This window comes from Penicillium antarcticum (assembly GCF_028974205.1).
Source record: "Penicillium antarcticum strain IBT 31339 chromosome Unknown utg000004l_segment0_segment0, whole genome shotgun sequence".
NCBI classification, from domain to species: Eukaryota; Fungi; Ascomycota; class Eurotiomycetes; order Eurotiales; family Aspergillaceae; genus Penicillium; species Penicillium antarcticum.
The window spans coordinates 444,819-471,882 of record NW_026695302.1 but is presented as its reverse complement, the minus strand read 5'-3'; the positions used below and the strand labels follow the sequence as shown (position 1 = coordinate 471,882).

General features: G+C 48.3%; 12 protein-coding genes across 12 annotated transcripts; 6 read left to right on the top strand and 6 right to left on the bottom strand.

Moving 5' to 3' along the window:
- Nucleotides 1-6: 6 nt before the first annotated feature.
- mrd1 (RNA-binding ribosome biosynthesis protein MRD1) lies at nt 7-2,923 on the bottom strand (the record flags this gene model as incomplete). The annotated part of the gene is made up of 4 exons (XM_058462196.1): nt 2,669-2,923; nt 1,791-2,573; nt 1,277-1,549; nt 7-1,221 (listed from the first exon to the last, which is right to left on the bottom strand). Exons 1-4 carry the CDS (start codon nt 2,894-2,896, stop codon nt 7-9), a joined length of 2,499 nt encoding a protein of 832 aa, XP_058320821.1. The 5' UTR covers nt 2,897-2,923.
- A 232-nt stretch (nt 2,924-3,155) lies between these two features.
- Nucleotides 3,156-3,762, top strand: N7508_004129 (dynein light chain DYN2; the record flags this gene model as incomplete). Its single annotated transcript, XM_058462195.1, has 7 exons — nt 3,156-3,195; nt 3,247-3,269; nt 3,322-3,355; nt 3,407-3,441; nt 3,498-3,524; nt 3,577-3,646; nt 3,698-3,762. 7 exons carry the CDS (start codon nt 3,156-3,158, stop codon nt 3,760-3,762), a joined length of 294 nt encoding a protein of 97 aa, XP_058320820.1.
- Nucleotides 3,763-4,169: 407 nt separating this feature from the next.
- Nucleotides 4,170-4,981, top strand: N7508_004128 (rhodopsin family protein; the record flags this gene model as incomplete). Its single annotated transcript, XM_058462194.1, has 7 exons — nt 4,170-4,200; nt 4,344-4,397; nt 4,450-4,483; nt 4,553-4,577; nt 4,642-4,674; nt 4,732-4,772; nt 4,843-4,981. 7 exons carry the CDS (start codon nt 4,170-4,172, stop codon nt 4,979-4,981), a joined length of 357 nt encoding a protein of 118 aa, XP_058320819.1.
- A 721-nt stretch (nt 4,982-5,702) lies between these two features.
- Nucleotides 5,703-7,924, bottom strand: N7508_004127 (sodium:solute symporter family protein; the record flags this gene model as incomplete). Its single annotated transcript, XM_058462193.1, has 4 exons — nt 5,703-6,297; nt 6,352-7,522; nt 7,576-7,748; nt 7,806-7,924. The coding sequence occupies 4 exons, from the start codon at nt 7,922-7,924 to the stop codon at nt 5,703-5,705; spliced, it is 2,058 nt and encodes a 685-aa protein (XP_058320818.1).
- Nucleotides 7,925-10,295: 2,371 nt separating this feature from the next.
- Nucleotides 10,296-10,862, bottom strand: N7508_004126 (SEC61-beta family protein; the record flags this gene model as incomplete). The annotated part of the gene is made up of 3 exons (XM_058462192.1): nt 10,296-10,330; nt 10,400-10,736; nt 10,860-10,862. 3 exons carry the CDS (start codon nt 10,860-10,862, stop codon nt 10,296-10,298), a joined length of 375 nt encoding a protein of 124 aa, XP_058320817.1.
- A 1,059-nt stretch (nt 10,863-11,921) lies between these two features.
- N7508_004125 (uncharacterized protein) lies at nt 11,922-12,520 on the bottom strand (the record flags this gene model as incomplete). Its single annotated transcript, XM_058462191.1, has 2 exons — nt 11,922-12,409; nt 12,496-12,520. 2 exons carry the CDS (start codon nt 12,518-12,520, stop codon nt 11,922-11,924), a joined length of 513 nt encoding a protein of 170 aa, XP_058320816.1.
- An 804-nt stretch (nt 12,521-13,324) lies between these two features.
- N7508_004124 (uncharacterized protein) lies at nt 13,325-15,116 on the bottom strand (the record flags this gene model as incomplete). The annotated part of the gene is made up of 5 exons (XM_058462190.1): nt 13,325-13,609; nt 13,662-13,859; nt 13,906-14,338; nt 14,388-14,677; nt 15,087-15,116. The coding sequence occupies 5 exons, from the start codon at nt 15,114-15,116 to the stop codon at nt 13,325-13,327; spliced, it is 1,236 nt and encodes a 411-aa protein (XP_058320815.1).
- Nucleotides 15,117-16,321: 1,205 nt separating this feature from the next.
- N7508_004123 (cytochrome P450) lies at nt 16,322-18,100 on the top strand (the record flags this gene model as incomplete). Its single annotated transcript, XM_058462189.1, has 6 exons — nt 16,322-16,719; nt 16,775-16,805; nt 16,854-16,997; nt 17,054-17,183; nt 17,243-17,873; nt 17,932-18,100. Coding segments are annotated over 6 exons (1,503 nt in total), but the record flags the coding sequence as incomplete, so codon positions are not given.
- A 389-nt stretch (nt 18,101-18,489) lies between these two features.
- N7508_004122 (uncharacterized protein) lies at nt 18,490-19,354 on the top strand (the record flags this gene model as incomplete). Its single annotated transcript, XM_058462188.1, has 2 exons — nt 18,490-18,694; nt 18,759-19,354. The coding sequence occupies 2 exons, from the start codon at nt 18,490-18,492 to the stop codon at nt 19,352-19,354; spliced, it is 801 nt and encodes a 266-aa protein (XP_058320813.1).
- An 805-nt stretch (nt 19,355-20,159) lies between these two features.
- Nucleotides 20,160-21,295, top strand: N7508_004121 (uncharacterized protein; the record flags this gene model as incomplete). The annotated part of the gene is made up of 4 exons (XM_058462187.1): nt 20,160-20,193; nt 20,240-20,375; nt 20,460-20,820; nt 20,876-21,295. The coding sequence occupies 4 exons, from the start codon at nt 20,160-20,162 to the stop codon at nt 21,293-21,295; spliced, it is 951 nt and encodes a 316-aa protein (XP_058320812.1).
- Nucleotides 21,296-21,421: 126 nt separating this feature from the next.
- N7508_004120 (uncharacterized protein) lies at nt 21,422-21,739 on the top strand (the record flags this gene model as incomplete). Its single annotated transcript, XM_058462186.1, has 2 exons — nt 21,422-21,560; nt 21,606-21,739. The coding sequence occupies 2 exons, from the start codon at nt 21,422-21,424 to the stop codon at nt 21,737-21,739; spliced, it is 273 nt and encodes a 90-aa protein (XP_058320811.1).
- An 821-nt stretch (nt 21,740-22,560) lies between these two features.
- On the bottom strand, nt 22,561-26,288 carry N7508_004119 (uncharacterized protein; the record flags this gene model as incomplete). The annotated part of the gene is made up of 9 exons (XM_058462185.1): nt 22,561-22,578; nt 22,629-22,915; nt 22,992-23,421; nt 23,480-23,497; nt 24,375-24,898; nt 24,947-25,398; nt 25,452-25,933; nt 25,992-26,185; nt 26,240-26,288. 9 exons carry the CDS (start codon nt 26,286-26,288, stop codon nt 22,561-22,563), a joined length of 2,454 nt encoding a protein of 817 aa, XP_058320810.1.
- Nucleotides 26,289-27,064: the final 776 nt, after the last annotated feature.

Sequence of the window (27,064 nt, the reverse complement as noted above, 5' to 3'; positions counted from 1 at the left end):
AGAGCTTCATGCCTCTTCCTCCTGCCCTCCTACGGTGAATTTCTTGCGGCCAGCGCCAGCAGTAAGCTGTTGGAGCTTGACCCTGTCCACCTGTTCCCCTACCTTCTTCTCTAAGCGCGCCAGTTCCTCTTCGGGATCGACAGCCTCCTCGTTGACGAATTCCAAAACCAATCTTCTGCCCAGGAGATGCGTGTTTTTCAACGCGTCCATGGCATTCTCCGCTTCGCGAGCGCTTACAAAGTCCGCAAAACCGAAACCACGAGCCGACCGATCGAATTTTTGAGGAACACGCACTGACCGAAGTTGTCCGTAGGCCCCGAACAGGGATCGAATATCTTTCTTGGTGGCCTGGAACGGCAAGTTCTTGATGATGATCTTGGTGCGGCGTGCAGCAACCTTCTTCGCTGTGTCTTCACGTCTCCGTTCTTCGGCAGCATCCTTGCCCTTGTGAGAGGCTCGGATGACAAGCTCGTGCTGATCCAACTTGTAACCGTTCATGGTTGCAAGAGCTGCCTGGGCTTGAGCCTTGGTCTTGAAGTCCGCGAAACCGAAACCCATGCTGAGAGTCTGTCCGGGTCGCTTGGGGTCGGGCTTGGTCTTGATGCGTCCAGCAACAAAGCCGTCCAGCGGCCGGAAGACTTCCAAGAACTTTTCGTTGGTGGTTATGAAGTTGAGGTTCTTTACAAAGAGGGTCGTGGTTTCTACGCTCTCGTCGGCCTCTGCAGCAAATGTGTCGGCAGTTGAGAATCCCTGATCCTTGCCCCGCAACTCTGGAGCAACAGGGCGTGGTGTCACTGACAAATCAAACAGGTCCTTGGGCGCCTTCTCAAGGAATAATATGGAATCACCCATCTTGCGATATGCCATCCCCTTGAAAGCCTTCTGGGCTTCATCAGGTCGGCCAAACTCCACAATAGCAATCGTACCACTAGGTGGCATCAGGAGGCGAATGATCGTGCCGTAAGGTTCGAACAAGCTCCTCAGCTCCTGGGAGCTGACGCCATATGAGAAGTTCTTGACTAGGATAGCCGTATTTCCACGCTCACGCTGCTTGAAAGCGTCGATGTTGACGCCGTTGTTGGCGAAGTAAGCTTTCGTTTCCTGAATAACATGCGTTTCAGCATGTGCTTGCTTGACAGCAGCATCAGACGATGTGGGATCCAGAAGATCTGATTTGGAGACTCCAAGCCTGCCAGCCACTGAAGACATTACAGCATCGGCCTGTGTCGGGTTAGCTTTTTTCTTTTTCTTTGGACGAAGTAGAAATATAACTCACGTTCATGTACAAGGAGTTCCAGCTAAAAGTAGATGACGAAGCGTTCATCTTCCGCTTTATCTCCTTCTGTTTCTTGAGAGGAAGCTTTGATAGCTCGTACTCGTCAATCTTGTAAGTCTTCTTCGCAGACGCTGGCAAGATGTGTAAAAGTCGACCCTGAAATTGCTTTCCATCAAGACCTTGGTAGGCCTGGACGGCAGCTTCGGCATCGGCATACTGTACATAAGCGAAACCTTTGCTGGTTGTGGAGCGGGTATCGAAAGCAACATGAATCTGTACCCAATTAGTATTCAATCTTCAAGGCATTGGTGTATGAATATATATCGATGAGTTGCTCTTCAGATAGTCAAGAAGCATCTACTAAAATCTCTTGTCCAGGTCACATCATCTGCTATTGCATCGGATGTCCCTATCGGGAAAATCATCATTTGAGCACTCGGCAAGCGGCTGAAAGCCAGCAAGCCTTGGGGAATGGGCAGGGTAGAAAGAGAGAGAAAGAAGAGCAAGAACTAACCTCGTCAATCTTTCCGAAGCGTTCAAACAGCGGCTGAAGATCCGCTTCGGTTGTGTCGTATGCAAGGTTCCTGAGGAACAGACGAGCGGAGTTCCGAATGAGATCCAGATTAGGATCTTCCGGAGCCGGGACCTCTGGCTCTGGAGCTTCTCGGATTTCGCTGTCAACGTCAATCATATTGGGCGCAATGTTCTCAACGGCCTCAGTGCGCGATTCACTGCGCACTGGTGGCAACTTATCACCAGCCGAGGATCCCGAATCAGAATCAGCAGGTGCCTCAGGCTTGTGTTGATCGAATTCATCTTGCTCTTCCTCATCGAGAAGACCCAACAGACGACTAGTCTTTGATCGCAACCAATCCGCATCAGATACAGGTGCAGCCTCTTCAGGTTCCGCATTGTCCTGCTCTGGCTCCTCTTGATTCTTTTCCTCACCAGACTTGTCAATCACCATGGGCTCGGGTTGAGCTTTTTCTACCACAGAAGACTTTTCTGTCTTGACCTTCTTTGGGTGTGAAGGTAGCTCTTCCGGTTGAGTATTTTCCTGGACGGGTTGGTTAATCACGGGAGCAGCCACTGCAGACGGCTTAGCCATGTCATCATCATTGGCCCATGTCCGAGTCTTGGATGACTGTCCCATCAGTGAAAGGTACTCCTGTAGCTTAGGGTCCTGGGATTTGTCTTCTCCGTCGCGCTTGCGCTTCTTGTCCAACGATGTATCCTTATCATTCGTGGCATCACGTCTGCGTGTGGGATGAACATCCTCAGCGGCATTGGATTCGATCTGCAATAAAACGGGTCAGTCTCAAGACCACCTTCATTGGTCAGCTTGCACGGGCGAAACTAAGTGGCTGAATCAATGGAGCAGAGGGAACATACCGGACGAGCGATGTCTACAGAGATTTTCGACATCTTCATGTATGTTCTGTTGAAATGTGTAACAGCTTGCTGAGCTACTTCATGGCTCTTGAAGCCAACGAAGCCCATCCTACGTTTAGGCAGGACATGAGCGTCTGTGACCTGGAAGCGTGTTGAAAAGTGCTTCTTAAGCTGGTCATTAGAGCATGTTGGTGGAAGACCACTCACGAACACTCTGGTGCTCTCCATGGTGTTCGGTGGTCAAGCCTTCTGAAGTGTGAAGACTGAAAAGTTATTCGGAGAAAACTTTTTTTTCTTGTATAGTGCCAGAAGCGGTGGATGGGGCGGTGAGAGCTCGGACCCGGCAGTAAAGTCGATTTGCCTGGGGTCGTCGGGTTATCACCGCGCAATTGGTTTGCCCATCTCATTCTCCCATATTCTCTCTTAAATCCTTGTCGCATTCTTCTTCGCCTTCAAAGCATAACCCTTTACCTTTAGACTCGCAAATATGACCACTTCCGCTGGAGACAAGAATGAGAAGATGGAGGGTAAGTTTGGCCCCAAGGCACAAATGATTCGGGCTAAATACGTTCCTACAGCGCAGATCAAGTCCGTCGACATGGTAAGGTCACAGGCACACTGAGCTTTGCATATATCATTCTAATCTTCCCTAGACCGAGGATATGCAGCAGGAGGCCATTGCCCTTGGTATGACCCCCCGAAAGCCCCGCGCGTGACTCAAGCTAAATTATGTCGCAGCCATTGATGCCATGGAGAAGTACCATGTGGAAAAGGTATGCACCTGCAGTAGACAATCCGGAAAACAAAGTTGATGCTAACGATTCTTCAGGACATCGCCCAATACATCAAGAAAGAGGTCCGCGACTCTACCTACCCCGCTTCAATCGCGTCGCTAACCCCATACACAGTTCGATTCTCGCAAGGGCGCTACCTGGCACTGTGTTGTTGGACGCAACTTTGGCAGCTTCGTGACACACGGTACGCTGAGCACATCACATTCTACATGGCTCGAGACTGACATGTCGATAGAAACGAAGCACTTCATCTACTTCTACCTCGGCCACTGCGCCATCCTCCTTTTCAAAACCCAGTGAACGCGACTGAACCAACCTGAGCGTATACATACGTCCAACAATTTTGGAGGTGATATCCCGGAAAACATGTGGTTTTTCAAGCGATTTTCTTATTCTACGATCAATTTGTGCATGGCTTCTTCATGCTGGAATCAATCGCCGCCCGTTATAGGCGCATTTGTTCAAGCAACTCAAGAATAGAGCCTTGATCATGTAAAACAAGATCATGTTGAAGTATCAAAGTAAACAGTACTGCGGAAAGGGGCCAATCACATGTCATGATATTGGGTCACGTGATACTGCCAAGCCACAGCGCCACACCCCAAAGCCGCTGCCTTCGCTTTCAATCGATCTGCAATTCCTCAAATAGCCCCCGATTCAATCTCTTCAGTACTTGTGCGCTGCTTCATTCATCCCTAGATATCACCATGGCTTTCTGTATCACTTTCGGAACTCATGGTAAGTCGTCCAGGAAAGACCCGCGATCCAGGCACCAAGTGGACCCTGTCCCTGGAGCTGTTGCGGCGGGTATCTGTGCTGTTGATGCAATGGGCCCCGTCGTGTCCAGGTGGTTACATTAAGCATACTAATACATTATCCAGAGTTCTCGTCTCAGCTTGAAGGCTATGAGCATGTCCGCGCATACTGCTACAACTGTGAGTTCTGACGTCACTGTATATGGGGAGTTTTATTTACCTTTTCAATCAGGCCAACATTGGAATGGGCACTGCATTACTCGATGGTATGTTGACAGTTCCGAATATATTCCCGTTCTCTTCTGGGACATTGGACTTAGCTAATACATTTTCAGGCCATTCTTCACCGTCTGTTTCATTGTAAGTTGAGGCTCGAGTGTTGTCCAAGGATCACTCAACATATCTAACAATGTTCCCAATATAGCCTCTGATTCCCCTTGCCATTCACAAGTACAAGGTAAGCATCCTTATAATGGAGCACATTGCCATTATCCTATACTAATACACCGAATAGGAGGTCCAATGCTACACATGCCGATACACTCAAGACCTACGGTAGGCTCCACCTCAATATTGAGCCAAGTCCTCCACTCTTGGACATGCCCACTAACCAATTGATCAACAGCGACCGGCCGGATATCACACCGGAGACTCGACCTCCAGCAGGTGGGCAGTACGGCATCCAGCCACCCCCGGGAGCTCAAAACTGGCAGCAGCCCCCCGGTCCTCCCCCTCAGGCACAGGGTGGTCTAGGATACAAGTGAGCAGAGCTTCAATGTGGTTGATTCTTGATAGCATGAGAAAGCAGGTGATTCGGAGAGTGTTGAGGGGTTTGGTGGTGAGGTGCATTCCTTGGCTTAACTTCGTGGGCTTAAGCCTATTGGCGTTGTGTTCATCTTTTAATTTGCCATATTGGCATCTAGCAATTTATTCATTGGGCTGTTTCCATATTTTTGTTGCACGAAATGCGCTTTATCATTGTTCGGTGTGTAATGGCATGACAGTTGTGCGGTAATTTGCCATCTTCCATCAACAAACAATTCAGATTTTTTGTTTTCAGTGACTATAATTGACCTCTTCTGCTCCTTGTTCTTCTTCTTATTCTTCTTCTTCTTACAATCTTTCAATCTTTCCTATACATCACTCCTCACAGAAAATAGACACATCTATACATATGTAACTGGTAAGACATACAAGTTGCTGTCCAAGTGCATTGCTATTTCACTTTATTTAGCACTTCGAGACCATCATGTCACAGGCAAGTTCATGAGAAACAAACTCATTGATCTGGCTTTTTCCCAAGGGACATTCCGCTTTCTATACCTCTAAGTATAGTTTCCCCCCGTGTACTGATTTATCGGGATGATTTTGCTAAACAGCATACCAATCAATCTGACATAAAATTCGTATGCATCTTAATTCAAACATATAACAAGGGGGTATAGAAAGCTCAAACAAATATAAAGAAACCCACAAAAGTCGTAATCACACCTCATACCCCTTAACCTTCTCCCGCTTCTCCCCAACAACATCAGGAGTCTGCACACCAGAAGGCGTCGCCTCCCCAGTTTCTGCACCAGCCTTCCGTCCCCGATAAACAGCAGGCCTCACACCAACACAATCAAACGCCATCATTCTAGCAACACGCCAGATACTCTCACGACCCTCATAAAGTGGGAAAACAACAACACCAAACAGCGTAAAGAACAACCAAATAATGCCCACAACAACCCAGCCGGTAAAGAACTTCCGACTGAATACATAGGAAGATCCGTACATGGGAATCGGCCAGAGAATTAGGAATGCCAATGCCATGAAGATCGTCAGGGTTCGCGCGTACAATGCTGAGCGGTTTAGTTGCCGGTTTTCTTCTTCTGTTTGACCTGCTTCAGGGGCTGTTTCACCAGGTACGAGTTCGAGATCGATGTGTGCTGCTGCGGCCACTTCTGTGTCGTCCACTTTGCGGATTGCGCGCATGGACTCGTAGTCGTAGTTTTGCGGGCCGAATGCGTAGGTCAGGATTGGACTGAAGACTACTGGGCTCAGGAGGGCAGCGACGTTCCCCGCTAGCATTGGGTAGCTGGGGTTTCTGTTAGTATCGTATTTTGGTCTGAACGGTGGGATGGATGCTCACTTGGCGCCGGTTGTGTCGACCGTCAGGATGCCGGACTCTTTCTTTGCTGTGACTAGCCAGGCAATGAGGGAAACTGCCAGGCCGAGTGGTGGTGAGACTGCAGCTGCGATGTGATTCTGGCCCTTCCAGAGGAGGGTCATTGCGCCTGGGAATACAGCTGACGAGATGATGACACCCATGAGTAGGTAGAGGTATCCCATTCCAATACCGGCATAGTAGAGACCGGTAGCGAAGCCAGCCATGATGATCGAGTAGACGATACAAGACATGTGCGAGATCCAAACTAGTCTCTTGCCCTTCGCAGAGGGATCGATATAGGCCTGGTAGATATCATAGGTAAAGATCGAAGAAACGGCAATCAACTGAGCCGAGAAAGCAGATGTAACAGCCATGAAGATCATCAATGTCGTGGCAACAGCACCACTGTACCCTAGTAGCTTAACAGCCGCAAAGGGGAGAACAAGTCCAGCAGTGACATCGTCGGTGCTCATACGCTGCGTTCCTTCCAGTGCCAATGCAGAAATTCCCATTGTGCTAGCGCAAAGCCAGGGAATGGCAAACCAGCACAAACCGCCAATAACGTAGCCGGGGAAAGCATGCACGGGGCTGGCGGCGATTGCCTTATTGTAGTAGCCGTTGTCAAGGAAGACGGTACCGAAGTTACCGATCAAGTTGATGATCCAGAAGATACCGCCTTCCTTTGAGCGCATAGTCAGATAGCTGCCTTCTGCGTTGCCTTCGACCGGGTGGCGCTTAGAGGCTGCTACTAGGGCGTCGTAGACTTTCGATGGGGAGCCTAGTTCGGCATTGGTGGCGTAGGCTGAGAAGGCGAAGAGGAAGATTACCACTAGAATGACCACTGTGTGCATATAATCTGTGATAAAGGTCGCTTTGATACCTCCGAACAGGGTGTATAGAACCACACCGATTGGGAGGAGGAAACAGGCTGCTGCTGTTGGTACGCCGGTCAGAGAGGTCATCACGGCTGCACCGCCGGTGAGGAGCATTGCTGTGACGAGAATGTTGGTCATGAGGCAGAATACAATGAAGACGCAGTGGACGATTGTTCCATAGCGCGCGCGGATAACTTCTAGGAAGGTGTGGGCATTTGGTGCGCGACGTTTTAGTTCAATTGCGATTGTTGCGAAGAGAAGGATCTGGACGGTGGCGCCTATGGGAGATGTTAATTGTCCTGTTATTTCCCTCTGTTCGGCGGATACGAACCCGATGCGTAGAAGAATGGACCCGAGACCCCGTATTTATATGCCACTGCGGACGACTGAAGAAGGGTGGCAGCCCATGTCCAACTACTGACTACAGCAGCAGCGACAAGTCCTGACTTTACTGACCGGCCGGCAGTTGAGAACATTTCTGATGTTTGGACTTCATTTTGGTAGCTATCACGGGTATTATTAGCTTACTTGAGCTGAATCAAGGGAGGTATAGAGTCCTACCGTTTTAGAGCCCAAGTAATAAAGATCATCAACAGGGCAAAGGCAAACCCCAGTCCAAGGATGATTCCATATCCAAAAGCCTTGGACAAAGGCGCCGTGAAGGTAAGAGAGTCCGCCATAGCTGGATGAGGTAGGACCAGCAACAAATGGGGGGTATAAAATGTTACTTTCAATAGGTAGACTTAGCCAATGGTATTCCAGATGTAAGTGGTACTTTTGGCTCAAGTATAGGTCCTGTATTTGGAAGTGCATAGACCGGAGGGTCGCGACTTCATATAGGGTAAGACATCGGAGCATACCACTACTCCGAACTCGCATCTGGGGCACATGCTGATTCCTGATTGAAGCTTAGATAGGATGGGTTTCGATTGTCAGATAAGCTGTGGCTCTCGTAATGCCATGCGGTTTTGCGTCTGGGGCGGCACATGGCAATTGAGACTAACAGTAGGTCCCGGTATATCAAGAGCCACTCTGGGGCAGTTTCGAGTCAATTGAACATTCCATTGGTGAATTGCACACTTTGGGATGTTCGCCATTGGTGGGTGCGTGTTATCAGTTAGGGTTGTGGCGTGGCCGTGATTGGTTCATCAGGGGGCAAGATAAGACCTCCCGAGAGAACTAAGAGTTGCTCGGCAGTGAGCTTTTCTTCCAGCGCCAATTACATACGCCTTTTTATGCTAAATGGATCCGGGGATATCGGGTCTAATAGGAGGGTTATCACTCTTTTACTCGATCGCATTATTTCTGTTCAGGGTCCACTATCTACCTCTGCTTGGCATGTTTATATGTGACATACCAATAAGGTCGCGTACTCTGTCTGTGAATTAGGTTAAATGCTCGCCAGGCATTTAGTGGCGTACTCATTCTAAACTTGCGTAGGGCATACTATGCCGGTCTAGATGGTCTACTCAATATCATATGGCTAGGTATATTGACCTTCTGCTATCGAGTCTATTCAAGAGAACTTAAGCTTCCAAGTCTGTCAGAACCAGGATTATCTTCCCGGTATGGATGAATCCTAGACACCTGTACTTGCAAAGGTCTTCCATTGAGACTAAAGGCTATGCATCATCAAACGTTCCCCAGTTATTTTACCGACCACACAGTCCATGCGCGATCTAGAACAAGGCATTTGGTAAAAAAAAAATTCGAGAAATATCTTATAATGATAGACTACCAGGGTAGACTAACGTAATGTGTCAGGCCTTAACAAAAAGCCCTAACTGGATCATCCATGGTATGGTGGCCGACGGCCCGTCGGCCACCCATCCTGGCCGGCGGTGAGCTACCACGGAACCATATTGAGTTATTCTGCGTAACTAAAAAGCTTCGACACAAGTTATATAATGCCCCTCACTACATGTAGGTACTTATACAAATATAAAATACATACACATCGTCATAAGGAACCTTTTTATATCGTCGTGACTAAGTCGCCCGACCTCCCTCACCCCAGATCCACGGTCAATCCCTACGCTTTCAAGTTCTATATTCTTCGGGCGTGGGAGCTCTGGGTTTTATAAACTTTCATTGTACGTGATGTATGGCTGTATGTGCTCTGATATGTTTCTCACAGACGCCCAATATTCGATATAACATGCGGTCACCGGTATATGGAATTACAGCTGCTTTTGCTACGCTATTGCTCAGCTCAATACCCTTAGACTATTTCTCCGGTGACATTCTGTGATGTCTGTTTCTAAGCGGGATATTGAGTGGATTGGGTGGTGATGAAATTGTGGTTGATCTTAGCCTGATACATTGTCCATCGCATATTGTGCTGGCTGGGAATGACAACAAGACACAATTCAGACTACTAAGGCTGTACGATCTAGGCAATTAGGAGCCAAGCAACCCTTGAGCCACTGCGGGTACTGAATCCTGCAAGATGGTCGCAAGATTCGTCGTGGCGATTTGGTAGTAATACCAGATGTGGCGGACTGACTACTCACTACAACGGTGTATGCATCTGAAGAGGAAAACAAGGCAAAAAGAATGACTATGCATGAAGAAGACGAGCCAAAGTTCAGGGTACCAAGTTAGTTCAATGTCAGGTACACATTGAATTCTCATATTGTACAGACAACGTCTGGATACAAGTCCATGATACTCCAGGTCTAATTGCTGCGGTTGAATCCAGCGCATAATATCGCCAAGGAACAAACGGCAGACACCAGAAACCAAGAAATACCATAGGATCAAGTCTATCCAGACTGACCTATACCGCCGATAGGTCTTTGAGGGACTCTTTTGCAACCGCAAATGAAACACCACAAAATGAAAACGGAATCACGCCAGCTGTTTCGGAATGAATAATTCCAGCGCCATCAATAGAAAACAGCCGAAAGTTCATAGGGTATAGAGGAGGTGGTAGGAGGAAGGGGGGTCGAGTTCGTGTTCAAGGTTCGCATAGTCAATGTCCGGAGCACATGGGCCGTGTCGGGCTATCTCACGAGACATCGACCGTGCGAGAAAGGAGGTTGTTCAGATTTATGCAGAGAACTTGCGGGTGACCTTGGCGATGACTAAAGGAGTAATTAGCACACATTCATGTCTGAGCTGTCGACCAGCAATTAGATTCCGCATGTTCTTACCGTGAAGACCAACAACCGAGAAAATGAAACCCAAGCTCAGAACCAGAACAACAACCGGGTCAACGCGGAGACCGGGGCTCTCGTCAGTGTAGAGCTTCAGCATGGTACCGGAGGAACCACCGGCGCCAGCAGAGCGGGTAGAGCTAGGGCGGGCATTGCGCAGAGTCTCCTTGTGGTCGGCAGCAGCACGGCGGCGCATGGCAGCGCGAGGTCCACCGGGGGTAGAGGGAGAGGAGGGACGGCTGACGGAGGAGCCAGTGGCAGCAGCACCGGCGGACTTCGAGTCAGCGCCGGACTCGGCGCCGGACGTCAAAGGGGAGGCGGGACGGGGAGAGGCCTGATAGAAATGTCAGTTGCTGTGGCATTGTTGGGTGGTGTGGCTTCAATAGACGGTGATGGATGGTAGATGGGGTAGAATGCTGGCTTTATCGTCGCGGTCAGTGGACTGGATGGAGCTTACCATTGTAATTAGTCGGGAATGAAGGATTGTGAAGAAATTAGAGAAATGGAATTGAGTTCCAGAAGAAAAGAAAGAAGTTGAGAGAGGATCTGGACAAAAAGAGGGAGAAGGAGGTTTGCGGAGTTGAGGCCACGATCACGGTTTCTTAGGTCTTACCGTATTCGAATTGTACCGTGTGGCTGTTGTAGGCAAAATTTGCGATCATTACACGTATTATCAGTACACTTAGATCCACCAATAAAACAGCCAACTTCAAAGTAGTTCCTCGTCTTGGCCAGTTCGGACATTTGACACTTGCTAGTCTTGCAATCTCTGAGATTTACATGTAGTCAACTACTGAGGTAAATAGCTTTTTTCTTTTGAATCAGCATACTCACCTTCTATGAAGCCTCATGGGACTTGAAATATATAATGTAGTCCGTAGAGTGGTTTGTACAAAAACTTGACATTTATAGAAACAACGACACAAATAATAATCCCTATGATGTTTGCCCAAATCGATCGAACGGCATCATAAAAGAACAGCTCTTCCCTCCAGCCGGTCTGCCTTCCTATTTCTCCATATAATTGAGCTTTATCTACTATTGACTTATATAATTCAATGTCGACTAAGGTACATTATGATTACTTTTATTCAGTACATACGTCCTCTAGTAAAGCTAATCTATATATCTTGTTTTTCCACTACTAACTTCGTTATAGATAGATAAAGCTCTATACTACTGGGTATATCGACAGAAAAGAAAAGAATAAAAGAAAGAAACCCGCCTATACCCTATTACAGCCACTATCCTACTGGTCTTACCTCAAGTACTTGCTTATAGCGGAACCTCTTCGCTTTGATCATCTGCCTTAAGTCTAGAATACTTTATACATAGATTTATCAAGTATTGTGACCAGGAATAGAGAAATGCTGCACAGTCGCGGCTCCATTTGTGGACAACGAGCTTCGACCACGCTCGGTCTCGGATACCTAAGGAAGTCGTAGAGCAAATCACTCCGCACTTTGACAGTACCAGACTAATTTACACTGGTGACAGCATTGATTCGCGATTGACATTATTATCCAACGTCATCATCAACCTCATCAAACCTGTTGTCATCCGACCTTTCATCCACAGTCCTGCCATTTGAAATACAAGGATCAACGCCTCCAAAAATCATCAGTCCTCGCAGTTTGACACCTTGCTCACGCGCCAATTGCTCAATTTGGGCATTGATATCTAGATCAGATTCGTAATCCAGATAGGGGTTATCTGCGGACTGTCCGTGCCCGTAAACCTGGAGAGACCTAAGAGTAGACGGGATATGATCAACAAGATTGAAAGACTTCAAGTCAAGCTGCTTCTTTCCATCTCCTGTATTTCGAGCTAAATAGCATAGCGTATGGGCTCCAATACTGAGATTCTTGAGCCGTGGAAAGTCTTTTAGGGAGACGCGCACGGGTGCGATGTCTAGGGCGACTAGCTCCTGCAGCTCGTCTGCCCATTGCTCCTTATAATCTTTTCGGTCCTCTTCGGTAATATGAGATGAACAACGGAGAAGACAGGCTATGACATCAGGGTATGAGAATAAGTTATGAGGACAGGTTATGCGGAGGAGAAATTGCGCAGGACTTGATTATAACCGCTAATACCGCAAAGACCTTTAGCGAATGCCATCTCGAGGTTTCGGTGTGATGAACAAGTACCAGTGAGAAGTAGAAGTGAGAATGAGAGTGAGATCTTTTCGTTCTTTACCTTTTGCGGCGACATCTGTGGAATCATGCTTCTTGGATATTGAGCCAAAAAAATCCCAACCCGATGGAGAACTTTTCCATGAGGATTTGATTTCAGTGTTTTCTATCATTTTAAATTGACATTTAATACGTATACTCATACAACCAAGAAGGAGCGAGAATAGCATTTGAGATAAAACAGAGGCGGGAGAGAGTAGCATTGAACGTTTCAACCCATTCATACTCCAAACTCTATATAGAAAGCGATTACAAGGAAACGTTCCAGATGTCTAGTCTATTAATATTAAAGACTAGCACACATTCATATTGTAGCGTTGAAGGGCTGTCATACAGACATGGAGAACACCTCCGGGGAATCAAATCAACCAGATAACGCCGTCGGTAGTACTCGTGCAGAGAGAAAAGGGGGTATGTAAAGGAGAGTAAGAGAAGAAAGAGAAAGCAGTCACAAGGGGAAGAAAACAGGGAGGGAAAATAGAATCACAGGAATTTTGGGGATGCGATAAGAGGTGGTTAACATCTGTATGACACCAAAGCTGAAAACCACAGATAAAAGGAAAGACAAAAGTATCAGGCTAAATTCAAGATGTGACCACTGGATAGTTGTTCACATATGTGAGATGTGAGAAGGAAAAGGAAAGGGAAAAAAGACATGACGCCCCGGAAATCAACGCCCCGAAATAATTATAGAAACAAATACCCTTTTTGTTCTCGTTGATTTGATCGGTTAGTCGATCATCATCCGTGAGGGGACTTGGGTGAGGTTTGAAGAGAGCTCGGTCGTCTTTTCTTCCGACTTGTTCTTCTTCTTATTGATGTGGGGCTTGAGGCCGCGGTTGAAGTTGTTCGTGCACAGACAGGCGTTGATGATGGTGATCACAATCAGGACTAGGGTGATGATTGCGAAGAAGGTCATCGAAGGTCGTGCGGGCAGGTATTGTGGGCTGGTTAGCGGATCGTACATGCGGAACAACTTGAAGATGAAGTAGGCCATGGCTGCGAACAAGAGGAGCTGCCATATTGTCAGTGGTAGTTGAAGAGTAGGAAGTAAAGAGATATCTTACAATAATGCAGACCATGCCCGTCGTGGTTTCGCGTCGCACGAACCATGCGCCGCAAACCAGAATGAGAATTGTCACTGGGATAGCGGCTACAGTGAGCGCGAACTCGGCGTCCATCTTGGACGAGGAGACCAAGACCAGGAACTGGACTGTGAAACCAAGGAAGAAGAAGAAATCGAATTTCAACAGCGCGATGTAGATCTAAGCAGTTAGTTGTGTTGGTTGGAGGTGCGGGCGAAAGACGAACCTGATAGGTAAGATAACGGCGTTTCATCTGCAGATCGGCACTAATGTGCTTGTAGATTGTCCAGGCGAACTCATCGTACAGCTTCCAAGCGACAAATGTCATCAAGAATGTCCCCAATGCGACAATACACGGAATGATGATCAGGAACGGCTCAGACTGAGCCCAGACGACTGGGCTGATGGTGTTCATATCGGCCAAAACCGAAACTGCAGTTCGAATCTGGTTCACTTGAACAGCGCCATAAATCAAGAGTCCAATATTGCAAATACACAACCCGATGACCTGAATCGTGTTCTTCATGCGAAGGGCATCGTAGACCAAAACGAGTTCGTAGAGGAAACCGAAGGAGTAAAGAGCGAGGAAAGTGGGGATAGTTTTGGACGAGGGACTGTCGTTCGGAATCTCTTGGATCTGGAAGTTGGCGAAGATATAACTAGACGCGATCAGTATTCGATTTCCTTCCAAGCAGGTGAATTCCATACCATTCAAGACCCAGTGTCACTAGTGTTTGGATGAGCGTGACGATCGCAAAGGACCAGGTCCAGTGGGTGTTGGGCATGTACATCCCGCCGGGCTTGCTCGCAGGAGCGACGTTCGCATACCCTTCTCTGGAGCGAAAGCCTCCCCCTCGTCTAAAGGCAGGATCAAAGGAGCCCCCTAAGAGCGAGGCGCGCGAACCGTGTGAAGGAATCTTGCCGAGAGGCTCCGTCACGGAGCTCGGGTCGATGTTATGAGGGAAAGGCACGATGACGGTGTGACCACCTGACGGCGGCTTTTGTTTATATGTCAGGTGGCAGTCAAATGAACGGAGGGGGCTTGGGTGCTTGGCACACAGCCGGGACTGGCAGTCTCAGGGACGTCAAACTCTCGACCCAGTCGAGGTTTGTGTTTTCTCCCGCGTGTTTCCGAGGCGGGGAGGAATGGGATCAGCGACAGGACAGCAAGGGTGAAAGTAGGGACCCAATGCTGGATGGTGAACGAGTGAATGGAATGGAAAGAGAGAAGAGAGAAGAGAGTTACTAGGGGGGAAAGTATCTGGGGTTTGGAGCACATACCACAACAGAGCATGCCGAGACTCTCAGCCCTGCTTACTACTCTACACGGGATGTCTAGAATCTCTCAATCTACACTTTCTCCTGAATGGTGGAGTTGATCCATATTGTGCGCCGACAGGTACAAACCTTTAATTTTCGAGTCCAGAACACTTCCATCTTTCGACTTGCGTCTGTGTGGGTTTAATCTGGCTGCCTAGGCTAACCCCGCTAACTTAACACCTAAGCCTAACTTAAGGAGGGTTTTCTACCCTCCGATCCAGGGTCTTTTCACTCCGAAGTGACAACACGTCAAGCCACAGAATGTGCGAGTCAAGTGGCTGAGAGATCACGGGATCCACCACGTACCGTGTCTTCTACGGAGAACGGAGCACACCGTTGCGTTTCAAGTTGTTTCCTCGGTTCTGCAATTTCATCACTTGAAACGATCCAACCCAGGGGTGTTCGTATGGTACTTTTGGAGCCGCGTACCAGGTTCCTGCCAACCATGCATATGATACACCTTGCTTGAGGTCCAGAACTAAGCCCAGTTCCAGACCAGATCCATCCTATCTTGAGTCAGCAAATGGAGTACACTCGAAAAACACATTTCTATATCAAAGAATTCGACTCAGATATTGATGGATCTGCATATCCGGCTCAGCCGGCACGCCTAACACCCTGACAATGAAACGGGACAGCCACATCCACAGTGGCAGTGCTGGTCCACCGCAACCCTGCTTATTGTGAGGCCGACCAAAGAGATAGCAGCTGGATTAACCAGCCACAGTCTCGTCATACCGTGTCCGGAGCGTCTTCACTTGGGCACGTGACAGGTAGGTTGTCAGGCAGTAGACAAAATATGGCACTAAAATACACATGCTGCTCGGGGTATGCTTAGCTCGCTTAGTAGAATTAGAAATAGAGAGATTTGGCTTTGGGGCTTTGGGGCCGGCCTCGGCTATGGCCGTTAAGTATATCCGAGTAGTCGACACTAACACATGCATATCCAACGTTGGGCAATATTCAAGTACATTGAACCAAATTGAGTTAGTATCAAATATGAATATCTCATAATATACTTTCTCCAAGGTAAGGCGCGAATGCCCAATCATTATATTGAACACGTTTCTGTTGTAAAGGCGACCTTATCTGTAGATCCAAGCGCCACGAAATACAGGTATAAGTTTGAATAGGGAACCACTAACACATCTCCAATTACTCAAGCCTCCGAACTTCGATTCTCCTATGGTTTCCCTATTTGGCGTGGGGTGTTCCAACGTTATCGCGCTTACCCCCGCACTCCAATGATATCGGCTAACCTTAGCCGTTTGAGTTAGGACTATGTATGTCTTCTCCATGCAATGTGATAAGGTCTATATAAGGATGCAAAGATCTGCATCTTCGCTTGTCAAGATCCTAAATATTGTCTTCTGCATCTCTGGGACATATTGTCCTACAACGTCAATATGCTGTCACTGTGGGCAGGTGCCATCTTAATCTTCGGATATATCACTATTCAAGGCCTTCTTTCGCCGTTATCAAAGATACCAGGGCCATGGTATACGCATTTCACAAGTCTATGGATCAAGTATCAAGAATTTACTGCCAATCGACGCGAATCTATCCACCGATTGCATAAGATCTATGGGCCGGTCGTCCGACTCGGACCTAATGAGGTATCATTCACGAGCCTGGATGCTATCAAGGAGATCTATGCCTCCAGTGGAAGTGGGTATGATAAGACCGAGTATTATGATCTGTTCAGGCAGTTCCGGATTAAGTGAGTACTTGTCATCCCCCATGTATATGCCGAGCAGACATTGATGGAAAGCCAGGACGATGTTCTCTACTTTACAGAAAGATGAGGTGAGACTTGCGAACTGTGTTAGGCAGCTCGGTACTGATAATAAATAGCATAGCAAGAGAAAACGCCTCTTTGCGGAAAGATATGCCATGTCCAATATTATGAAAGAAAAGCCCATGGCCGCTATCCACGAACGAGCCACGACATTCGTGTCCAAGTGTGCCGAAGCCGGTCAGAAGAGCGTGGATATCTATGTACGTCCAGCCCATAGACTACATAGTCGCATATACTAACCAATCTCACCAACCAGTCCCTACTCCACTGCTACGCCCTCGACTGCGTAACCCATTTCATGTTCAGCCCCGGCGGTCTCAAATCCCTCGACAACCCCAAAGACTATGAAATCATGCACGAATTAACCTACCACCAAAGCCTACAGAGTAAGCCCTCCTCTCCACCCCAATCCAAACCCAGCACTATCCATGCTAACATAGCCTAGAAAACCTCCTGGAATACTACCTCCCATCCATTTCACCCTACTTCCCAACCTTCCTACACCCCCGCAGCGCCCCCAAAGCAAACGTATACGTCCAAGAAAGCGCATCCATTGCCACCCACGATCCCCACAGCCTAATCGAAAAACTGACCCGCAAAGAATCAAACCTGACAATAATGCAAGCAGCAGCAGAATGCAAAGACCACATGGCGGCCGGAATCGACACGACAGGCGACGGCCTCTGTTTCCTAATGTGGGAATTATCCCAGCCACCAAACCAACCATTCCAGCAGCGCCTGCATCAGGAACTGGTTTCGGCGCCTGCTGATGCTCCGCTTGATAGTTATGTTTACCTTGATGCTGTTATCAAGGAGGCTTTGCGTTGTGCGCCTCCTATTCCTATGTCTTTGCCGAGATATGTTCCGACGGGTGGTCGGGTTATTGATGGGGTTTTCGTGCCCGGTGGTGTTATTGTTGGGTGTCAGCCTTATTCTGTGCACCGGGTTGATGAGGATGTTTTTCCTGAGCCTGACCGATTTTGGCCGGAGAGGTGGCTCGTTGAACCGGGTGCTGCCGAGAGGAATAGGCTTTTCTTTGCTTTTGCTACGGGTGGTAGGGGATGTACTGGGAAAAAGTAAGTTGTCTATATTCCTGTTGGTTGGTGTTTTGTTGCTAATGGGTTTGTGGCTTAGTCTTGCACTTGTTGAGATGAAGATGCTTCTTAGGGAGGTTTATTCGAGGTTTAGGACTACGGTTGCTGCGGATATGACTGCTTCTATGAAATTGGATGATCAGATTATTTCTTCGAGGCCTAAGGGGCAGAGTTGTAGATTAACTTTCACTGCTGTTGACAAGAGTTAGGATTAAGAGGTGGATAGTATGAGCAGTTACCAATAAATAAGATCAGGATTGGTAAATGAAGTGTTCAATATCTTTCTGACATGTAGTATTTCGATGCACAATAACATACTTCCAAGCGGCAAACTCCGCCAGATCTTAACTTGTAAGCGATGCGGGGTGAGGGGAAAGATAAGAAAAGCAACATCTCGACCTCAGCTACCCGTCTCTTCTACATTCCCAATTCATCTCTACATCTCCAATTCCAACAAAGCACCAATTACCCCGATAAACCCACAAATAGCCTCCCTACCCTATAACTGATGACCAACCCAACCCACCACATCCAACACCCAAAGACCCAAAGACACCACTCTATATCCAGCACCAACCCCAAACATTAACCAAAGAAAATGCCCGCATCAAAACCCGCCCAGTCTGAATGCCGCTTCTCAACCCGGATTTCAATCCGCTGGCTCCCAGACCCACCCTCAGAAACAACAGATACAATCGTCATGTCCGTAAAAGACTGGTATCTAGACCTCCGCATGGAAAAGGGAACAGGAGCAATCGACTGGGCCATTGCCGGACGGCGAATTGTCGAGGGTCAAGATCCTTGTACGTGTACATAAAACACGTCGCCAGTCGGGAAAGCGTGACCTTCTAACATCTATCACCGCAGTACGAGTATCTTTCTCCCACGAACTTGATTCCCATGATGCCTTTGAAAGCGTCGATTGTGGGACTTTTGTTACTTTGCCTAATGGCGATGATCTTGAAACGGGTATCATGCCGAGACCTGATTTACCTGGTGCGCCTGAGTGTGCGTATGAGGAGGTTTGGAGGGAGTTGGCGTTTCGGGGTGGGCCTGGGGGGGAGGGGGGTTTCGGTATTTCTTGGGTTCTTGAGTCTGATAATGAAAATGGAGATGGGGATGGTGAAAAAGAAAGAGGTGTGCAGGTTGTCAAGACTTTCCTTGGGCGCATTTGGGGGACGTATCTGGCTTTGCGGCAAGTTCAGACCCATGCGCGGTTGAGGGATCCGTCGGGTGCATTAGTTGTTAGGAAGTCTGGTGCTGGTGTTAGTGCTAGGAGGGAGGAGTGGGATGGGGGGTGGAAGGAAAGGTATGTTGTTGAGGAGGGTGCTGGTTCTTTGCCTTCTATGGTGAATGGGTTTACTGGGGAGGCACGTTGGAAGGTCGGAGATAAAGTGGATGTTAATGGGACAAGGTATATTGTGAGGGCATTTGAGAATTTGGGCGTTGACACTAAGCTATAAGTTTGGAAATCCACAGCTGTCGACCAGTTGCTACGCAGGATAGCTCCATTCCAGAGCTTGCATCTTCTGACCTCTGATAAATCAAAAGGATAGAAAATAAACCGTATCGTGGAGCATATGCATGCAATAGTTAAACCATTGATGCAGCTTCTAATACAATATTGGACGATCGTCACTGGATCTGTCACTTTCAAAGACAGTGTTTTCCCTTGGTTGTTCGAACTGCGCCTGAGGTGACACTACCCTTGAAAGAAACTGGCCAGTTCTCTTTCTTAAATTTGCCCAATTTGGTTTCTCTGAGCTTCAAGGGTTGGAGGTGCTAAGATCAATTTCAATAACGACCAGATCTCTGCGCCCCTGTCTTGAACGTAACTCATTATGAGGAGGGCAATGTCACCCCAGGGTACATATTCCTGACTCCTTATCATCTTACCAATCATAAAAACGGTCCATATATCTACAGTCATACTGGACTAAGTCATTCACTGTCATTGTCCAACTAAGCCTTGCCGGTCTACAATCATGCATTTGACTAAAAAGTAGCACAGGACCTAGTTTGGAATGGCGCTCAAGAAGGTGGCTTCGCACAAAATCTCCATCTCTGTCATAGAAATGGTCACGAAAAACTATGCATGACAAACTTGAACCATGGAATTGGAATCAAAGCCACAGGATCTGCTATGTTCCTCGACAGAGATCTACACATGATCAAAAGAAAACGAGACTCCACTGACATCCAAGCTGGCAAAGAATCTGACATTCACGAATTGAGAATCGCTGAAAATAAAACTTCCGTTTCGACAGCATGGCTGATGACCAAACCGTGGGATCTTTCATCAGTAAGTGGACCAGTAGATGGGTGTCTGAGGGCTACTGGATTCCAAGAAGTCGATATCAAATCCAAAGAGGTTCTCTTTACATGGGACGCGACGGATCAAATTGACATCAAGGATTCCAATATGGAAATGGGATGGTCAATCACGGGCGATGGTCGGACCTTCGAGACAGATTGGGATTACTTGTATGTCCACCTCCATGTCCACGTCCCTCCAAGCCATGCAATGCAGCACACAATGACTATTATTCTCGCTGACACTTACTTTAGTCACCTCGATTCAATCGACAAGATGCAAGACGGAAGTTACTTGACCTCTGGACGACACACAAGTACTATATACAAGATGTCCCCCAAAGATGGATCCATTCTATGGCGACTCGGCGGTAACAAGTCAGACTTTACACTCAAACCCGGCTTAAATTTGAGCTCTCAACACCATGTCCGAGTTCGGGGTGAAGATGAAAATGGCATGACAATATCATTACTTAATAACGCAAATGATGAACACCATCAGACGGCACTTTCATCATCTGGTCTCGTCTTGCGTATTGGTATGGATACTATGCATGTCACTCTTGTGCATCGATACTATTCGCCTCAGGGTCTTCTCGCTGATAGAGAAGATAGTGTGCAGCCGCTGTATAGCGGGAATGTCTTCGTTTCTTGGGGGTGCTGAACGATAGCTCACCGAGCACATTTTGGACGACTCGCACATGGTTTTCGAGACAAAACTAGAAGATCCAACTGGTTATTGGTATCGGAATTGGAAGGTTAATTTGACTACTGCGCCCGCGACTTCGCCGGTTGTTTATGCTTTGTCTGAGGTCACTGGGGGTCCGACAGTTTGGTATGTTTCTTGGAATGGGGCAATCCAAGTGCATCTGTGGAGGATCTATGCCTCGCAGGAGCAGTGGGATGGGTATCAGTTTGTCGGGAATTTTGAGAAAGTTGGATTTGAGACTCGGATTGAGAGTGAGGAGTACTTTGCTTGGACTATTATTGAGGCTGTTGATGGTGCTGGACGGGCACTTCGCAATTCGTCGGTGTCTGTTACTACTTTCACTCGAGATTTGGATCTAATTGAACAGCAGAATATCCTGTGATCTTTGAAGAAGACGTCGATTTGTATGATACCAAATGTTCCGATGCAGATTTCAGGAGCAGTTCGGACACTTTCGCTGCATTTCGTAACTAAGCGGTTAACAGGAAGACAAGTCTATAATCTCAACATGACAGGATATTACAAGCCTATCAAAAACCAGCAATACAAAGCAACAGAAAAAGAAACAAAACGAGCAATATACCTCCGCAACTCAACCAATGAAAACCCAAACCAAACAAGCCAAACACACCCCAAAACAGAAAGCGGTAAACCCCCCACCCACCAATTGCCCACTATAAATAAAATCCCAGCGCCCAAAACTTCCTCTCCTCAGGCGCCATCCCCACCAATGCTGCGTTTCTTTGCTACACACGACGGGCTCACGCCCGTCCTCAACGGAATCCTGGGTCAAGCCCAGGAGTCCAACGAGAACCCTTGCAAATGAGAAATTCGGAGGAATCTTCAAACCCAAAACCCGCGCCGTCGTTCTTCATTGCGCGGCGGCGCCGGTCCTGCCCGCGAGGGCCTGGTGTGATCCTAGATCACTCTTCCACACCTGCACTTGGCATCAGAAACATCGGGGGGAGAGAGAACCAGGGCTCCGGTCTTGCGTTTTCTTGAGCCCCATGGGAGAGTCGGTGCGGAGATTGTGTGTGATGACACTTTAGTGCAATACGCAGCATACTTGCTCTGCTTCTTCCTTCCTCTGGGAGGGGGAGTGGATGGTATCATTCGATTCCGATCATTCTGGTGGGGATGGCGCTTCACTTTTTTTTTCAGGTCAGTTTTGCACACCCTGCTCCCCTTTCCTTTCCTGTGTTGGGGAGTGCTGGAAAGAAATATTTTTTTTTGACCTTGCTAATTTGTGGAGGTTGGCCATCTCCCTTGAGGTCTTTAGGGGTTTCCCTTGGACGCTCGGGTTTGGTTGCTGGTGGGTTGGTCGGATTTGAGTCATTGGAGTTAGATACTAGTGAAATCCATTCTATGTCTGTACAGTTACTGTGTAACACCTATAATCTGTGTCGTATTCCTTGTACGCTTTTAACTGCCTCGAATGCGGAAAAGAATTGACTTTTTTTTTTTTTTTTTTGGAAAGTTGCGATGTCGAAACCTCGACCGCTGAATTGTGAATTATCGTGAAAATCTTGGTATCCCCTCCATTGTCTGGGATGCAGTGAAAGAAATACCCTCCCTCCATTCTCTCCATTATCATAGAGTTTCATTTTAGCATATCCCGTATCCCCCCATGAACCACAAATGGTTTGTTTACTCTTCGTCACCGATCTGCGTGGACACGTCAGCTCAATTCCCATTATGTGACTCAAGTAACTTACCTTGGGAGCCAGATAGAACCGCAGGTGGCCACTGCCGAGACCGTACTCGACAAGGAGCGGCACTTCCTGGGAGAGGTGCAGGATCACAGACGAGGACAGGTTGGAGGCCTTGCAGAAGTTGACGAGGTACTTGAGGGAGAAGGTCAGGGCGACGGGTTCGGAGAGGGAGATGGCGACGTTCTGGTCGGGCTTGTCGACGTTGGTGTGCTGGCGGATGGTAACGGATCCGTTACCGATGTCACCCTGGCAGGAGAACTTGACTCCCTCCTTGCTGGCCTCGATCACGACTGCGAGGGGTTTAGCACGGCGGTCTCTTCTCTGCGAGCCTGGCTTGGCTGTTTCTCAGAATTGCATATAACGTACCTGACTCAGACAGTGCGTTGAGGTCTCGGCAAATGCGCTGGAACTCGGCAGAAGGCATCTCAACAGTAGCAGCGTACTCGGTCTCGGGGATGGCCAGGTGCTCCTGGTCAATGTCCATAAGCTTAATATCATACTCGCTGAGACGGTCGGTCTCTGCGCTTTCGAACATCAGGTTGACGGCATCGGGTGAGTCCTCAGCCTTGAGGGTCAGAATGTCTTCGTTCTGGGCGGCGCGGAGGACCTTGGTCAAAGAGAGCAGGTTGATGCCGAGGGCGATGTTACGGTCGCAGCGGTAGGGGGAGAAACCCTCAGCGCGGAGAAGCATGGAGACCAGAGCAACGTGGGAGTTGTCCATGGCCTGGAGGGCGATGCCGGAGTCATTGCAGTCGAAGTTGCAGTCCTGGACGAGGTCCTTGATGGCGTCGACGACCTGGCCACAACAGTCAGTATTTTGTGCGTCGGGGAATTGGAAATTGCGTGTCACATACGCGCTTCAGAAGGCTGGCCTGTTCCAAACGAGCTTCCAACACTAGAGAAGGTCAATTGATTTGTTTTTCGCACAAAAGAATCTATTGATTTTGGCGGTGGCGGACTTACTCTTGTCGGTTTTGTGTGTTTTATGGGTCGTAAAAGGAAAACGTGAGGGTATTTATGAACGTGAAAGAGGTGGCAGAGGGAATGGGGCAAAGACAGTGGAAGGGTATGTATTTGGGTGAAGGTGAAAGAGGCAGCGGTCTAATATAAGGATCGCGTTCGAGGGTGGGGAAGAACGCGGTTAGTCGCGTTTGGCGATATGTCCCTTTTGGGTAAAGTTTGATACCTCAGGCGACAAGGCCTCCATTTTATACATCCCTCCGGGGCTATAGGGGCAACCCTACATTTCTACTTAGTTCACCATGTGTAGTCAAGAATTGATAAAATTGTTTACACAAGTACCGGCGGTTATATACAAATAGTCATCTGGTGGCTGTCAATCTGACACCCCAAGACAAAAACTCCGCCAGAAATCACTGTACAGACAGAATAATAGCTAGTAATCACACAAAAGAAAAAGAAGGCCAAGTAAAGAGCTAAAAACAAAGCAAACCCAATAAAACACCGCTGTCGCCGGTCCTGTCTATAAATGTTGTGGGTATCAATTTGTGACTTCCAGCTGCTAGCGCTGGTTGAGGTCAAACCTGTCGAATGGGTGAAAAGAAAGTAGGTCTTGTCAAAGGTGCCGAGCAAGCGAAAGAGGTCGCAGCTTGTTTAAATGCTGGTCACCCTTTTGGAAGAGTGATTCCCAGGTCGTTGCTTAATCACCATTTCCAGCTCCTTGAGCATATTAGTATTTGCATCAACCTTTTCACGAGCAGTCGCCTGTCTGGCACGATCTTCGCGTACGCGTGCAAGACGCTCATCTCGGGTCAAGGATACTCGCTTGTTTCTAGATGCGGGAAGGACAACAGCTTCGAAAATCTCCTCATCGTCGTAGGTTTGGGTCAGATCCGGCCGGCCCTCGCCATTCAAGGCTTTGAGAGCATCGGTCGGGCTGCCCTCAACCGCCGTGGAGCCTCCCAGGCTGGGCGTGGGAGACATGGGCATCAGCAACGTACTTGGTGGCCGTGAGCGATCCACACTAAGTCGGTCTTGGTTGACCAGTGCGGCCTTGCCAGCTTCCCACTCTTGAAGGAGGGCTCTCAAGTCACCGCCAACTGAGTCGTATTGTGTAAGGAGGGCAGCCTCATAGTCAGCAGAGTCAGGTCGCTCTAGACTGGCGTGTGACTCCTCGCTGACAATGTGCATTTTGGCATGCAAGGCACGGACCCCTTGAGACAAGGAACTGAATCGTCGAATTTGGGCCCGCAAATAATCCTTGCTTGGCGACACGGAAGCAGAAGGCAACGGAGATGGAGGGATGTTGTCACCTGGAAAGGTTAGCTAGTTTCAAGTCGATGTTGAAGTTTGATACTCACGATCTTCCTCGTTGAGGATAGCAGTCATCTTCAACATGCTGTCTCCGGTCACTGCGGCAAGTTCACGCATCTCTTCGACAGCTGAACTCCATCTCCCAATGTCGGAGCCTCCACCGTCGGCACTGAGGGCCAACAAGCAGCATAGGACGCTCTTCCGCACACTGTAGAGCTTTCCAAATAGATCCCGGAGGGCACGCAGCGAGTATTGATCATCGTTTGCTCGCTGCGATAGGGACGACTCAATAGCCGCAAGTTCCTCCAATCCAATGTCATAAATATCGTAATATTTGGCGAGGTTGGCCTCGTCAGTAAGTGGGCGCAATGTGTTTTCGGATCGCACGTATCGCTCGAGCATAGAGTAGAAGCACTCTGAAACTGTTCTGCGCAGTCTCAAGCATCGGCGCGTTTGTATTTGATCTTCGAGTCGGCTGATAGGAGGGAGGGGTGTGCTTCTATGGATTTGGTCAGTTTTCTGTGATCGTCCACATGGATTCGGTAGCCTTACATGCGATAACCCCGGGAAACGAGCTCAACCTCCTGTATAAAAACCACAGAAGCTGAGGCTGCAGAATCAAAGCCCTGGGCATTTCCAATAAATGTGCCAGCTGCGTCCACAGCCTGATGCCGGAGGTATTTCAACCATTGCCGTTTCGCGAAGGCGTAGAACAAAACACCAAGAACTGGAACAAGAATCAGGAGCACTCCAACCTTTTTAGGATTGAGCCCTGACCCTGTCCTTGAACGACTCCAATGTAATAACCAAGCAATAGAGAAAGATGTGCAGGCTGTGACAATCGCGCCTTGAATTCCAAACGTCGTAGATAATGAAGGGAGGGCTGTTGGTTGTGTTGCTGAGAGGACATCGGAGGCGGAGGTATAGGAAGGGGCGCTATGCTCGTTCAGCAGTTGCGATGCGACAATCACGTAGCCGAATTGTTCCAAAAATCGTTCATTGTCGCTGCGCGGTAGCCGGACGTTCAAGGCAGACTAGAAATGAGGGATCTGTGAGCACGACGAAATCACCGCAAGCTGGAAATGGACGTACCGAGCAAGCATCGTAGAGTTTACCGGCGAACTCGCCTTGCGGTGTACCTCTGAGATCGAGAGGCTTTGGTAGCTTGTTGCGAACGCGGGTCTGGAATTTGGAAGCCCCTCGGGGGGCAAAGTCGAAGGCACTGGTATGATCATCGTCGCTTTGGTTCTCCTCCACCGGCCAACTCTCTTGGTGTCCACCCTCCCCTGGCGCAGGTGTCAGTTCGTTTGCATTCCATAATTCGGGTTGATATGACGAACCTTCGAGGTATTCGGCCAAGGGCGAGTTCTCATAAACGAGTGATTCCATGATGCGGGATCATGCCGTGGGGGGAAAGGAGAACGGAGAAAGCGAAACGGTAATGTGAGACGGTAAGGCAGGCGCTTATAACAGGGCCATGCCGTAGAAGAGACTCCTGGCACACAAGATCCCGAGAACTGTGTAAGCAATGACTAGGGCCACGTTGGATCATGTCCGGGGAAAGGAGGTCGCGGTCACGAGAGGCTAATTTAGGCCAGACCCACCTGCCTGTTCCTGGTGATTTCACCACAAGTAAGGGTTTGATGTGGGAGATGAAGGAGAATATATCATATGTGTAGTCAACTCGATCTAGTCCTTACATCTATAAGTTGTAAACAATGCGGATAGGGCTCGCTTGCCGTATGCAAACTGTTGCTTAATGCACATTATAATTAGTCAGATTATGCAAGCATAAGTAGGAGATCTGCATTATTCTAGAAGGCGATCATGTTCTTTTGTTATTTGTCTTTTTTCGCTTTACTATAGTTAGGGTCTGGTGTATCTTAGCATTGGGAAATTCCATTTTTTAGCTGAAACCAACATCCCAGAGTATATTTCTAGGCAGAAATCATCAACTTTGTATTACTGTGCATAGAGAACAACCCCGCTCGCCAAAGCCGTTGCTCCTATTGGTCAGCACATTAACAACCACCGGTGTGCGTTAGCCTCTCCTATCATTCTATCCGAACCTTGGAGTGTGGTACAGAATAGATCCGAAATCGTACACATGATCTGTCTAGTGTACTCGGAGAATTGTGAAATAGTCCGGAGAAAATAAGCTGAGG